This window comes from Neoarius graeffei, chromosome 8 (genome assembly GCF_027579695.1).
Source record: "Neoarius graeffei isolate fNeoGra1 chromosome 8, fNeoGra1.pri, whole genome shotgun sequence".
Taxonomy (NCBI): domain Eukaryota; kingdom Metazoa; phylum Chordata; class Actinopteri; order Siluriformes; family Ariidae; genus Neoarius; species Neoarius graeffei.
The window spans coordinates 70059323-70073190 of record NC_083576.1 but is presented as its reverse complement, the minus strand read 5'-3'; the positions used below and the strand labels follow the sequence as shown (position 1 = coordinate 70073190).

Genomic DNA, 13868 nt, shown 5'->3' with positions numbered 1-13868 from the left:
AAAAAATTTGTGCGACAATTTCTCACAAAATAGCCGCAAATGCGTTGCTGGTGTCGCAAAGCCGTCACGAACCCTTCTCACGTCAGTTTCCGTGAGACAGGAAGTGTGACTGTATCTCACTGGACTGCAACAGCCCGCGACTAGTTGGAGACACAACAATTGCAATAAAATATGCGAATATCAATTCAGTGTGATTCCAAGTGAAAATTGTCACTAATTTGCATATTTTATCGCAATTGTTGTGTCTCCAACTAGTCACAGGCTGTCGCAGCTCAGTGAGATACTACCCTAATTCGTTTTCCAGGTCAGGGCTGCAGTGGATCCAGAGTCTGTCCCAGGAACACTGAATACACCAGGATGGGTTGCCAGTACATTGGAGGGCACTACGCATACACATTCATACATCGAGTCAATTTAGAGTCAGCAATCCACCTACACACATGTTTTTGGACTATTGGAGAAAACTAGAAAACCCAGATGAAACCTAGAAGAGCAAAGCAAATGAGTAACATTCCTGGTGTTAAGGGCATCCCTAGAATTCCTCTGGCTTGTTGCACACTTTTGAGGACTTCTGAGGGTATCATCAGTATGAGAAGGCCACCATATTACAAAGCAGCACTAAAGAACAGGCTAAAGGAAGTGAAGCACACACCAGGTGAGAGATCAGAGCAACAACCCATCTGCATCCAAAGCAGTTCATTGACAAAGAAAACCCAAAAGACATCCTTTTGGAGAAAATGAAAACCCAAAAGACATCCTATTCCTGAGATGCTTTAAAGCAGCGTTTTCTAATCTCAGTAGACATAATTAGCTGCATCGCTTTGACATTTCTTTAACACATCAAAAGCTCATCATCATCATAATCATCATTCTTGAGGAATTAAGTGTGTTAGAGAGTTTGCTGAAAACAGCAAATTGTTGATAGTAACCAGTGGATAAAATTAGTTAGTGTCTCATATATCTATACATGAGTGTTTTACTGGGAAATACACTACTCATATTTTTCATACAAGCTACATCCAGGACATAGAGAGCCAAAACCGTGACATAAATCTCTATATGTCACTCGTGAGGAAATCAAGGAATTGCTTTGATAAATGTGGGTATTTTTTGCTTGTGAATGTGTCTATATAATAAAAAGAACATCACAAGTTGGCTTGAAGATATGAAGTTTATCTTCTCGTGTTGAAAAACTCATATTTTTCATACAAAATACATCCCGGACCTGAGTGAAATATCTAAATAATATTGGCTTTTTTTCATGGTCTATCAGATATATTCCATTCAGCTAGCATGATATTGAACTCATCTTTGACTCGTTCAGTATCATGCTAGCTGAATGGAATATATCTGATATAACATGAAAAAAAGCCAGCCAATATTTTTATTATTACACATACACATTCCTTTCGGGTGTTCAATGCGTCTTTCTCTTTCAAAAATCTCTCAAAATCCGCCATATTTAACAAAGCAAACCTGGCGGCCATGTTTGTTTACAAATTGTCATAGCTCCTTGAGAGCGTGGAAGTTTTACGTCTCCGATGTGTGATGTCATGTTGTCTTGACAACCATGCAATATCATAAATCATATTCAACGCTCATTCTCCATTGGGTAGAGTGACGTAATACACGTAGGATAAGCTATATGCTAACAATATTGCATGCTATCAAACCAAATGAATGAAACCTGCTAGAAGGGAACAGAATGCATGTTTTTATTCTATGAAAAAAAGTGTCCTGTATGTATAATAATTTCCAATATTTCACTCGGAGGACGTCACTCCCAGTGTTTTCCCACTGACTCGACGCACGTTGTCAAAATGGCGAACCGGTTCAACATTACAATTCTTTTGATTAACTCATGCTGAAAAATATTTCACTCAATCACTTCACTCACTCGTGAAATATACATTCACCACTCGAAGAGAAACTTCATATCTTCAAGCAACCGTGTAATATCCCCCTCTCTCTCGATTTATATATATACATAAAACGAAGTATTATGAACTTCAGTAGAGAGGCACGGTGGTGCAGTGGTTAGCACGGTCGCCTCAAGAAGGCTCCTCCCACAGTCCAAAAACATGAAGATTAGGTCACCTGGCTACTCTAAATTGTCTAAATTGCCCATCGGTGTGAATGTGAGTGTGAACAGTTGCTCATCTCTATATTAGCCCTGTGATAGAATGGTGACCTGTCCAAGGTGTACCCCACCTCTCACCAGAAGTTAGCTGGGATTGGCTCCAGCTTCCCCTGTGACCCTGATAGGTAAGTGCTGTAGAGATAACAGACGGATGGATGAAAATTATTAATTACCTCTGCCAACTTTTGTTCAAACAGGTTATATTTTCGCCTCCATTTGTTTGTTTGTTTGCCTGTTCCCAACATAATTCAAAAAGTAGTGAACAGATTTTGCTGAAATTTTGAGGGAAGGTGAGCCATGCATCAAGGAACAATTAATTAGATTTTGATGCAAATCCACAAATTCTGATGTGACTTGGCAGAGGTATGCACTCTACTAAGTGCCCTTCTAGTTAAATTTTGTTTTCTTGTGGAAGCAACCTTAAAGCAGATACGCAGAACCTTTATTTTTAAATGCATTTCTGAGTGGATAGTATCTCCATCCTTGACTCTTGTATGCTGCATAAATGGGAATAAACAATATATATAGTTTTTTGAGAGTTAAAATCGAGCGCAAAGTTGCCATTCGATCTTCCACGCTGAGCCAGCCAGCCCTGAGTGCGTGACGTCATAGCGGTAACCGGTTTTAAGGCCGAGGCCTTTTACAGCTATAGACCAAAGTCATATAAATAAAAATTTATAGTGAAAGTAAGAAATACCGTAAACAACTTGCTCAACTAAAACTGATTTGACTTTGTTGATTGTGGGTTGACTCTCATTAAAACAGGATAGGTGTTATAACTTATGCAACATACATGTACATGCATACATTTTCACTGATAAAACGTAAAAGGCTAATTAAATAATCAGATGAACTGAGACGGGCGGCACGGTGGTGTAGTGGTTAGCGCTGTCGCCTCACAGCAAGAAGGTCCTGGGTTCGAGCCCCGGGGCCGGCGAGGGCCTTTCTGTGTGGAGTTTGCATGTTCTCCCCGTGTCCGCGTGGGTTTCCTCCGGGTGCTCCGGTTTCCCCCACAGTCCAAAGACATGCAGGTTAGGTTAACTGGTGACTCTAAATTGACCGTAGGTGTGAATGTGAGTGTGAATGGTTGTCTATGTGTCAGCCCTGTGATGACCTGGCGACTTGTCCAGGGTGTACCCCGCCTTTCGCCCGTAGTCAGCTGGGATAGGCTCCAGCTTGCCTGCGACCCTGTAGAAGGATAAAGCGGCTAGAGATAATGAGATGAGATGAACTGAGACAATCACATTCTGAAGCAAATTAAATAATCTTATACCGGTAAATTAAATGCACAATACAAGTTACATGTATTCATCTAAATGCAGGTAAACAACGAGTGTTGTTTTTGTTGTTTTGTATCCAAATGAGAGTCGCATCTTACCCGTCTATGTTCTTGCTTCTTGAAGGCCGACCTTGTGGCCGATTGTTTTGAAACAGTCTGACTTTCAGTTGTTCATTCAGTTCTCTGTTCATTCACTTCTTCCACGTAAGGGCGAGATATTGCTGCTGAGGCAAGCATATCCAGCGGAGAAATCAGACGGCTGGTCCACTTATTCTCCATTTTCTCCATACTGAGTACTCCGCCATTACTGCTGGGTTCAGGCAATTATTAAATCCCGGGACAGGACGTCACCGGTTTTAGCAACAACCGTGGGGAGGTCACTGCCCGAGCGATAATATGTCACGTCCCATCCCGTTACGTCCCGGATTTTAACAACAACCCTGGGCTCACACTCCGGGAGAACTGGTGCAACTGAACTTACTTTCCTTTTCCTGTAGTTTTATTTTCCACTTCGTAGGCACCCAATGTGCCCATGAACTTCTCACAAAACGCATCCAAATCTTTGCAGTTTGAACATTCTTGGGCCATGAATGCAACATAAATCCACCTTCTGTCGTGTTGCTGCACCCGCCAGCTATACATCTAGGTGGCATGCCGATAAATTAGCTCAAAATGGAAGCTCGAAGTTGCAGTCAGCTCTGTGTTTTAGCATAGCGGATATGACGATGAGAACGACAGACTTCCTGCGGTGACGTCACAAATGTCAAGGTCATTCACTCAGACCGCTACCTTTATGAATCATTTTAGTCGTAAAAATTACTATATTAGATTTATTGTTAAGAAGTGGCATGGTGGTGTAGTGGTTAGCACTGCTGCCTCACAGCAAGAAGGTCCTGGGTTCGCAGCTGGCGAGGGCCTTTCTGTGCGGAGTTTGCATGTTCTCTCCGTGTCTGCGTGGGTTTCCTCCGGGTGCTCCGGTTTCCCCCACAGTCCAAAGACATGCAGGTGAGGCTAACTGGTGACTCTAAATTGACCGTAGGTGTGAATGTGAGTGTGAATGGTTGTTTGTCTCTGTGTCAGCCCTGCGGTAACCTGGCGACTTGTCCAGGGTGTACCCCGCCTCTCACCCATAGTCAGCTGGGATAGGCTCCAGCTTGCCTGCGACCCTGTATAACAGGATAAGCGGCTACAGATAACGGATGGATGGATTTATTGTTAACACTTAAAACTATTCCTATGCCATTCTTGAGGTCTCAAGACATTTATAAACAAAAAGTGAGGCCATGGTTCTGCATACCTCCTTTAACTTGATATAAGTTAATTTGGTACTTTGAACATAAAGCCTAGGAACAACACACAGAGCTGACTCCTCTGCTTGTGTTCTCTGGTGCCTATACAAAAAAAAAACTTTTGCGTATTTGTGCTAAGCAATATCACATACCCTGGGTACTTTACTCAAATCAAATTAAGGCCATGTCCGACATACATTTCCCTGGAACCACAAACACGTTCTTCAACAAGCCTAATGGCTCTAATAGAAACCACAGAGTGAAAAAGAGCTCAGCCCACCAGAGCAGGCGGAATAATTTGAATTATGAATCTAATATTTGAATTGTTAATACAATAAATTGGGGCTGTGAAGGTCTGTGGAATTTTTACAGCTAAATTGGTCCCTGGCTGGCAGCACGGTGGTGTAGTGGTTAGCACTGTTGCCTCATAGCAAGAAGGTTCTGGGTTTAAGCCCAGTGGCCAACGAGGGCCTTTCTGTGTGGAGTTTGCATGTTCTCCCCGTGTCTGCGTGGGTTTCCTCCAGGTGCTCCGGTTTCCCCCACAGTCCAAAGACATGCAGGTTAAGGCCTCTGCATGCTCTTGCGACAAGGCTTTCGCAGATAGCTTTTCGCAGACAGTTGTAATTTATCGTTGAGCGGGGAGTATAGGCGTGCGCGATGTTATTCACCGGCACAACGCAAGGGGGCGCAAAGTCGCTAGGAGTAGTTGGTGGGTGTGGTTAGTGGAGTGTTTATCCTCCAGTTACTTATAATGACTAGAACTTTTTTTTTTTTAAATAATGATTAGAACTGGAGTCGTATAGATGTACGTACTTCCTCAATCAACCGCTCTTCATGCTGCTCCATCTTCGCTCATGTTTTTAAAAATGCCGGTCGTGAAAACAAAACAAACCGGGAAAGTAGGGAAGCGGAAGTGCGTGTACAGCGGATGTAGAGTGGACCAATCAGAGCCCTCTTGTCTGCAACGCTGTCTGCGAGGCTTCTGCGGTGGTCACAATTTTTGGGAGGTGCGCGCAGAGCGTCTGCGAAGGTGGGGGGGCTATGCAGACACTGTCTGCGACGCTATCTGCGAGGACTGGGTTGTCAGCATAAATTGGCCTTAAGGTTAACTGGTGGCTCTAAATTGACCGTAGATGTGAATGTGAGTGTGAATGGTTGTTTGTTTCTATGTGTCAGCCCTGCAATAACCTGGCGACTTGTCCAGGGTGTACCCCGCCTCTTGCCCATAGTCAGCTGGGATAGGCTCCAGCCTGCCTGCGACCCTGTACAGGATAAGTGGTTACTGATAATGGATGGCCTGATGGATGTTTTAATTACCGTAATAGAAACAGAGTTTTGCTGATTTACAATAGCATGGATGACAATATTAGTGTTCACGTTTAATCTTTGGAACCCGTTTGTGGGTAACATAGGAAATCATTAACCTAAGTGATAATAGACCAACATGTCTAAACAAGACATTTAAATGATAAAACTAAATTCTGTCTTTCATTACAAAATGAACCAGTGACTTTGGACACCAGTGAAGATTATATGTCAATTACAAATATTATATTATTATTATATTTTATATTATTCTGTGGATAGAATAATATAATTATTCTATCCACATTCACTCAATATGAGCAATCACGTGCTCTGATTGGCTACTCTACTACTAAGCTATCAGCTCATATACCATGAGTAGAGGAAAACAAAATTGCGGAACATGCTGCTGAACTAACTGAGGATGAAATAAAAACTCTACTCAAAAATAAAACCCCAAAAAATACAACAAAAAAAGCAACAAAATATGGAATAAACGTATTTGATGGTAAGAACGTATCTTTTTTTCAAGAATTCAAAGTTTAAAATTTAAAGACTTTATTTCTCAAATTTGCAAAAAATTAAAATGCTCTGTTTCTCAAAATCCAGTAAATGTGGCTAGAATAAAACAGTTATTCCATTCCATCTCGTTTACATGGCTTATAGCCTACTAGGCGCTATGCACCTCGGCAGCTATCAGCTCATGTACGACTCGATTACGTGGAATAACTGTTAAATATACAAGTAGTTCAGGATGGATTTTTTCCTCCAAAGAGGGCAGGTAGAACAATGTGAAATGGATAAATAATTAAATACACATATCACATTTCATATAATCTGTCCAGTGACAGTATTTTCATCACAGAGAAATGTGCAAAGATGATAAATATTAAGCTGATAAGGAAATAATTGCTCTTAATACATAAAGGAGAACTCAAGGCAATTTTTTTATTATCAAAATTCTATTTATCTCATTTTATTAAATATAGGAATGCACTTTTGATAGCTATTTTGTCACTTCTATAGCAAGTGATGAGTGTTTGAAATATGCTATGTAATATATCAGTCCATATGTCAAAGTAATGGCCGTAAATGAGATTTGTTGAGACCTGTGCGAGACATCATAGGACGGAAGTAAAACGTGCAGCGGAAATCAAAGTGACCAACATCTGCCAACGTTGTCAAAAGACGCGCGCACCCTCTTTCGAATGCTGATGTAATCAAGCCAGAAGTTTTGTTTGTTTTGATAGCAATCAGGAAAGTTTGTAAAAAGTAGGCAGTAATCGTTATTTAAACTCGTTTTTGTGCAATATTTCGTTTGGAAAACAGTTTGCAAAATGGCGGCACTGACACTTGGCTGACACTTAACATTTCAAAGTCTCGCACAAGTCTCGTGAAGATCGCGCAGATAAGTGACGCCTACCGTGGGCCAAACGAACTAAATTCAACATGGCTAAAAACCGAATAGGCCGATAAGTATAATATTTAATTGCAATTAGTTGCCAATATGAGTCACGATATAAGGTTACTAAAACCGAAACGCAATTGAATAACACGTTAATTAAGAAACAAAGCAAGTTTAGAAATGACTTCAGTTCTCCTTTAAATTACCTGACAATGAGTGAGATACGGAGTGAGTCACGTGATGAACATGGCCTTTCTATGTACAATCACAGGCATTTATATGATAAATACAGAAGGTATAAGAGTCTTACCTGTTACAGTCACTCTCATAATGGCCTCCAGGGGTCTGTTGTTGTCCAAGTATTTGCTGAGCTTCAGCTCTCCTGTGTTCTGGTTCAGAATCAGCAAATTGAGCTCATTTCCCTCTACAAAGGTGAAGAGGAGCTTATCGGACACATCTGGGTCATGTGCAGGAACCTTCCCAATGACCCCTGTAGGAAAGCTGTTGGAATTATTAGTGATATAGTTGTTAAATATGATCTCAAAATCCTGCAGAATGGGATAGTTGTCATTAACATCCACAAGGCAAATGTGTACAATGGCCCTGCTGACCAGTGGGGCAGATGTGGCCTGAACTACAATCAAGTACTCCATCTTTGTCTCGTAGTCCAGATCAGTGAGAGCAATTAGATCCCCATTAAAGATGTCCAGCTGGAAGATTTCCGGAACATTACCCTCGACAATCTGATACAGGATTTGCGCATTTGTTCCCTCATCAGGATCTGTGGCACTGATACGTGCCAGAGTGGAACCTATAGATCTGTTCTCCTCCACATAGATATACAAGTCATCCTTTTCAAACACAGGGGCATTGTCGTTAACGTCTAGCACTGAGACCTGGATATCCACTGCTGCTTTCAGAGGGGGAATTCCTTTGTCCACTGCCAAAACCTTGAGGTTATAGGTGGCTACATTTTCCCTGTCCAGCTTCCTGGCTGTTCTGATTATCCCTGAATACGGTTCAATAAAGAAATCTCCATCACCATCATCCCCTCCCTGGAATGTGTAGCTCACCCTGCCATTGGAACCTGAATCTCTGTCAGATGCAGAGACTTGAAGTACACTTGTGTACACAGGTGCATCCTCAAACACAGTGCCTTGGTAGATAGCACTCAGAAACTGGGGTGCATTGTCATTGGCATCAAGCACTATGATCTCGACATAGGTGGTGTCAGACTTCTGGGGAATGCCGTTATCTCGAGCGATGATGGCCAGTGTGTATGAGGCTTGATCTTCATAGTCAATCTCGATCTGAGTTGTAATGGCACCAGTGTCAGGGTCAATTTTAAACTGAGGCACGTTGTCCTCCATCACATAAGTAATGCGTGCATTTTCACCAGTGTCTTCATCTGTTGCACTGATGACCACAACAGTGGAACCCACAGGCCTATCCTCGCTCAGTAACACTTGGTAGTTGGCACTCTGAAACACAGGCCGATGAGTGTTGGCATCAGTAACGTTGATGAAAATCTGCGCTGTGTCAAAGCGTGTACCGTCAGAAGCCGTTACAATGAGAATATACTGCCGTTCCTGTTTGTAGTCCAGCGGCAAGGCTAAAGTAATAAGCCCACCACCACTCTGACTGGTGATGGCAAATCTATTCCGCGTGTTCCCACTAGATATCTGATAGGTTACTACACTGTTCACGTCCCTGTCTATGGCTCTGATTGTAAGCACACTGGTCCCCACTGGAGCATCCTCATTCATCTTCAGATTATACAATTTCTGTGTGAAGGTGGGAACATTGTCATTCACATCCAACACTGTGACACTCACACTGGCGGACGATGACATGACAGGAACTCCATGATCCCTTGCCTCCACACCAAAAGTATAAAACTCAGTGGTCTCTCTGTCCAGCTCCATACTGACTGTAATCCACCCTGTACTGTTATTGATGATAAAGGGAAAACTAGGTGATGTGTCTGTGAGGTGGTACTCCAAATAAGCATTATTCCCTGAATCTGCATCAATAGCCTGAATGTGCATCACAGAGTAACCAATGGGAACGTTCTCCAGCACTGAAGCCTGAAAAGGTGTGCTGACAAACATCGGAGCATTATCATTCACATCCACAACATGCACAACAACCATACCTGTGCTGTTAATGAGAGGTGGCCGACCACCATCTTGAGCTTTTATCCGTAAATTATACTCCCTGATTATCTCATAATCAAGAGAGTTAATGACATCAATGACGCCTGTGGGGGAATGAATGTAGAACTGTCCCTTCACGTTCCCGCTGATTATGCTATAATGCACTTTAGCATTATTTCCAGCATCATTGTCTGTCGCCTTGACCTGAGCTATTTCAGAGTTGACAACCACATTCTCAGGAACTTGGACAACATATCGTTTCTCGCTGAACTGAGGAAAATTATCATTCTCATCCTCTACAGTGATATGTACAGTGGCCGTAGCACTGCGTGGCCCAGGATCTCTACCTTGGTCATTGGCCTCCACTATAAGCTGATAGTATGAGCAGACCTCTCTGTCTGGACGAATCTTGGTTTTTACCAAACCATTCCTTGGATCAATTTCAAAGACATTGTTCACCTTAGCCTCATTCATGATCTTGTATATCATATTGGCATTGGACGGAGCATCTCCATCGGTAGCTCGGATCGTCATCACTTCGAAACCCACCTCGACATTTTCTCGGATGCTGACCCTATATTCAGTCTGCTCGAACACTGGCTTGTGGTCATTTGTGTCGCTGACCGTGATTGTAAGATAAGCTGTTGCTGACCTCTTTGGGGTCCCTTTGTCGGTCGCCATGACTTTAAACACATGGGTGTCTTTAATTTCCCTGTCTAAAGACTGCAGCGTTGTAATGCCACCTGTCCCTGGATTGATCTGAAAGTAATCATTAGATCTGCTGTCAAACAGAGCATCCATGTCATATTCAAGTACTCCTGCATCTCCGTCATCAGAGTCAAAGGCTTTGAGTGTGATTACTCGGGTTCCAGGTGGCTCGTTCTCAGGTATGGAAACCTGGTAACTGGGCAACTGGAACTGCGGAACTGAGTTGGTGTTTCGTTTTTTACGTCTAGCCCATGGGTCCTGCCACCAACGCTCGCCATTCTGAAACGCACGCCAAGCATAGGTGGTGCCAACAGGCATGTTCAATAAAGTCCTGTACCCAGAGCGAACGTATTCTTTATGGACCTTCCGGCCATCTCTTGAAAATGTTATTTTTTCAACCCTGGCCCTTTTCGAGTTACCTTGGGGTCTTGGGTAGTCAGTTCTAGTATTTCCCACAGTATGATGCCCGTGCAAACCAAACTCTAGTATTACTCCCAAAACTAACACGCTTTGCTGTGAAGTGCAGAGAAAACTGGTATCATGAGGCAGACAGCGCTCAATGGTCAGGTCTGTGTTCCCAGTGTTTGTGTTCTCAGACTCACAAGTAGCTCCAAGTGTTTGCCTTTGTGAGTCCTGGGTAAACTTGGGTAAATGCTCCTGTATAATTGTGGTCAATGCCCCCGAGTTCAGGCACTCCTCATTTTCAGAATGGAGATAAATATAGGCATCTGGTTTACGCTTCAGACCTTTCCTTTTGTATTTAATAAAGCAGTTCTGCCCGTGAATAAACGTGTTGAAATGAATCAGCACGAAGTTTTCTGATGTCAGTGATGTGACCCTGAGGAACAGTGGGACTGTGCGTCCTGCAAAGAGAGAACAGTGAACTTTACGAGCCAGAGTTAGAACTCCATCCCTTCTCCCAACCTTCACACACTGTCCGAGGGATTTCGGCGTTAAACTCCTGTCTATTCTGTAAATCCATCCTGGTCCAAGAGAAGCGTTTACCAGCGATACTCCAGGAGTAAAGGACTCCGAAATGTGGATATCGAAGCATCCACACAACTGGACGCGAATAAGAATCCCAAACCACATCCATTTAATCAGGAGCTCTTCCATGGCTCATCACTCCTCATCCGGAAAACTTAATCCAAACAAGTTAATCGATTAATAATCGAATTATTAAATAATACAGATATATAGCTGCGTGTACTCCAAAAGTCTCCTATGGTTCGCACCATGCTGCCTTTAGTGATGGATGATTCTTCAACGAATCGTTGCTTTCTTCTTAAATGACTCCTATAAGTGAATCAAACGAGCACGAATCGGTTCACAAGTATGAATACTTTCCCAACCCTTTTTTTTTTTGCCTTAAATGTTACTTTCTTTTTCACTGTACTAATATTTAAATATAATTTGTAAACATGGCATGCATTTAGTAAGTAAACTAAACTGAATTGTAGCTCAAATATTATATAAACATATAGTGGTGCTTGAAAGTTTGTGAACCCTTTAGACTTTTCTATATTTCTGCATATTTATGACCTAAAACATTATCAGATTTTCACACAAGTCCTAAAAGTAGATAAAGAGAACCCGGTTAAACAAGACAAAAATATTATACTTGGTCATTTATTTATTGAGGAAAATGAGCCAATATTACATATCGGTGAGTGGCAAAAGTATGTGAACCTTTGCTTTCAGTATCTGGTGTGACCCCCTTGTGCAGCAATAACTGCAACTAAACGTTTCTGGTAACTATTGATCAGTCCTGCACACCGGCTTGGAGGAATTTTATCCCATTCCTCCGTACAGAACAGCTTCAACTCTGGGATGTTGATGGGTTTCATCACATGAACTGCTTGCTTCAGGTCCTTCCACAACATTTCGATTGGATTAAGGTCAGGACTTTGACTTGGCCATTCACATTAACTTTATTCTTCTTTAACCATTCTTTGGTAGAACGACTTGTGTGCTTAGGGTCGTTGTCTTGCTGCATGACCCACCTTCTCTTGAGATTCAGTTCATGGACAGATGTCCTGACATTTTCCTTTAGAATTGGCTGGTATAATTCAGAATTCATTGTTCCATCAATGATTGCAATCTGTCCTGGCCTTGATGCAGCAAAAGAGGCCCAAACCATCATCCTACCACCACCATGTTTCACAGATGGAATAAGGTTCTTATGCTGGAATGCAGTGTTTTCCTTTCTCCAAATATAACGCTTCTCATTTCAACCAAAAAGTTCTATTTTGGTCTCATCCGTCCACAAAACATTTTCCAATAGCCTTCTGGCTTGTCCACGTGATCTTTAGTAAACTGCAGACGAGCAACAATATTATTTTTGGAGAGCAGTGGCTTTCTCCTTGCAATCCTGCCACACACACCATTGTTGTTCAGTGTTCTCCTGATGGTGGACGTGGACTCATGAACATTCACATGAGCCAATGTGAGAGAGGCCTTCAGTTGCTTAGAAGTTACCCTGGGGTCCTTTGTGACCTCGCCAACTATTACACGCCTTGCTCTTGGAGTGATCTTTGTTGGTCGACCATTCCTGGGGAGGGTAACAATGGTCTTGAAGTTCCTCCATTTGTCCACAGTCTGTCTGGCTGTGGATTGGTGGAGTCCAAACTCTTTACAGATGGTTTTGTAACCTTTTCCAGCCTGATGAGCATCAACAATGCTTTTTCTGAGGTCCTCAGAAATCTCTTTTGTTCGTGCCATGATACACTTCCACAAACATGTGTTGTGAAGATCAGACTTTGATAGATCCCCATTCTTTAAATAAAACAGGGTGCCCACTCACACCTGATTGTCATCCCATTGATTGAAAACACCTGACTCTAATTTCACCTTCAAATTAACTGCTAATCCTAGAGGTTCACATACCTTCTCCGCTCACAGATATGTAATATTGGATCATTTTCCTCAATAAATAAATGACCAAGTATAATATTTTTGTCTCATTTGTTTAGCTGGGTTCTCTTTATCTACTTTTAGGACTTGTGTGAAAATCTGATGATGTTTTAGGTCATATTTATGCAGAAATATAGAAAATTCTAAAGGGCTTACAAACTTTCAAGCACCACTGTAGATACTATCTATAGCCTATAATACATGGAAGTGACTTATTATAAATAAAACCAAGTATGCTCTGTCGATAAAGTGTTTGTACGAGGCCGTAAATATCTAAGGTTTGATCAACCACGTTTCTCAATGTAGCTGTTCTGAATCGGATGAATCAAATGAACCGAAACGCGAACCGTTCTTAAGAGTCGAATCAGCAAAGTGATTCATAATGAAGGTAGTTTAGAGATTACATTCAGAATAAGAATTAGACTGTATTTTTCGTCATATGTTTATACATGAAATATTCCACTTTAATGTTATGTAATCTACATATTGCTGGAAATCAATCCGTTCAGAAATTCCAGACAAAATAGGCTATAATAATACTCATAATACTCATAATAATAATTATTGTATGTCTCATACATAGATGTGCACTCAAAATTCTTCTTTCATAACCAATTTCACATTTCATCTCAGCAGCTGACTTTTATATTTCTGTAATTACTGAAATTGGGAT

The 13868-nt window shown here is 41.8% G+C and overlaps 1 protein-coding gene across 2 annotated transcripts in view; it reads right to left on the bottom strand.

The window, feature by feature from the left end:
* celsr1b (cadherin EGF LAG seven-pass G-type receptor 1b) overlaps positions 1-11518 on the bottom strand; it is a 146999-nt gene extending 135481 nt beyond the window's left edge. For both annotated transcript variants that reach the window (XM_060928140.1, XM_060928141.1), the window contains exon 1: positions 7729-11518. In XM_060928140.1, the coding sequence (XP_060784123.1) occupies positions 7729-11398 (3670 nt within the window). In that variant the 5' untranslated portion in view covers positions 11399-11518. The remainder of the gene's footprint in view (positions 1-7728) is intronic.
* Between the last annotated feature and the right edge of the window lie 2350 nt (positions 11519-13868).